At 50.0% G+C, this 1,365-nt stretch overlaps 1 protein-coding gene across 1 annotated transcript in view; it reads left to right on the plus strand.

Moving 5' to 3' along the window:
- The window catches only part of LIG1 (DNA ligase 1), a 79,096-nt gene extending 78,339 nt beyond the window's left edge, over positions 1–757 (plus strand). The window contains 1 exon segment of the mRNA XM_042781232.1: positions 469–757. Within this exon segment, the coding sequence (XP_042637166.1) occupies positions 469–757 (289 nt within the window).
- The last annotated feature ends 608 nt before the right edge of the window (positions 758–1,365 follow it).

The following is a 1,365-nucleotide window of genomic DNA, read 5'->3' on the forward strand; positions in this document are numbered from 1 at the left end:
ATATATATGTATATGTATGTATATGTATATGTATATATGTATATATATATACACACACACACACATACATATATATATACACACACACACATATACATGTGTGTGTGTGTATATACACACACACACATTACCATGTTAATGACTTCAAAAAAAATTTTTTTTTCTGGGCAATGGATTTAGTGTTAAGTCTTTGTCTTGGGGCCTGTTGATGCGGAGGTTCGGTCCCCAGCTGCAGACCCTCACCAGCCTCCCCTCAGTTTCTACAGCAGCCCCTCTCTGCGAACCGCTTTGTCCAGTGCAGGGAGAAATCACTTTTTCCGAGCTGGAAACAGCCCCCTCCAGGGCGCCCGGGAAGGTGCGCGCGTCTGCGCATGCGGCTGGAGAGGCCACTCAGGTGCGCGAGGCCAAGGCGCCGCCCCCACGCCCACCCCGTTGCGCTCCGGCTGTTTGAATCTCCCGTCCGCACAGACGCCAGGGGGCGGCCCAGCGTGAGGGCCGCAGGCGCAGAGGTGTCGTGTGTCCCTCGCTTGGTGGAGACGAGTCTGGCCGCTTGGGGGCTCCGCGGGGCCAGGCCAGTGCGTGCCGCACCTATACCATCCTGCCACCGGCTTCACGTTGGGGCCGGCAACCTGAGCACAGCCCTCCGCTAGACCCTCCGCGGATTCCAGCGCGACATACTTGGAAGCAGATCCGCTACAAGAAACTCCACGGCTCTCGCGCCTGGCCACTTGCCGCCCCAGAGCAAAGGCTGCTCTAATTGCTTTCTGATGACCAGATACTGTCAAATTCAATCCTTGACTTTTGCTTTTATAAAAAATTGTGTTTTGTGCGAAAGTTAACGGAACAAATTCATTTTCCGTTCAACAGTTCGTACACGTTTTGTTTCGTGGCATTGACTGCAATTCCCACAATGTAACAGCTCTCTCTCCACTTGCATCCCTGAGCTCAAGACTGGCTTATACCTGCATTATACAAACAGGATCAGAAGTAACATTTTCGGACTTTCGAATGAGGGTGACTGATGCCAATGCTCTCTTGGAAATGTCACAAGACATGCGCAGTGAATGCATGGGTGCACTGTGCCAGGCTTGTTTTACACAATGTCATTTCCTGACATTATACCTGCGTGTTATTTGGAGCTCTGGTGGTCTTAGTGCCTAAGGCATTTGACTGCTAACCAGAAGGTGTTATTTGGGGGGCAAAAATACAGTGTATGGGATCAAATTGACAACAGCAACAGGAAATAACCTTAGGGTTGGGGGCAGTGAGTTTATATGAATGGGAAAGGGAAACAATTTAGAAAAGGAGGGTGAGAATGGTTGCATAAAGAGAAGGTGACCAAGTCACTGCCTGTAAAGAGTTCCA

The sequence above is a fragment of the Orycteropus afer genome, unplaced genomic scaffold (genome assembly GCF_000298275.1).
Source record: "Orycteropus afer afer isolate SDZICR_OR568_19922 unplaced genomic scaffold, OryAfe1.0 scaffold00099, whole genome shotgun sequence".
NCBI classification, from domain to species: domain Eukaryota; kingdom Metazoa; phylum Chordata; class Mammalia; order Tubulidentata; family Orycteropodidae; genus Orycteropus; species Orycteropus afer.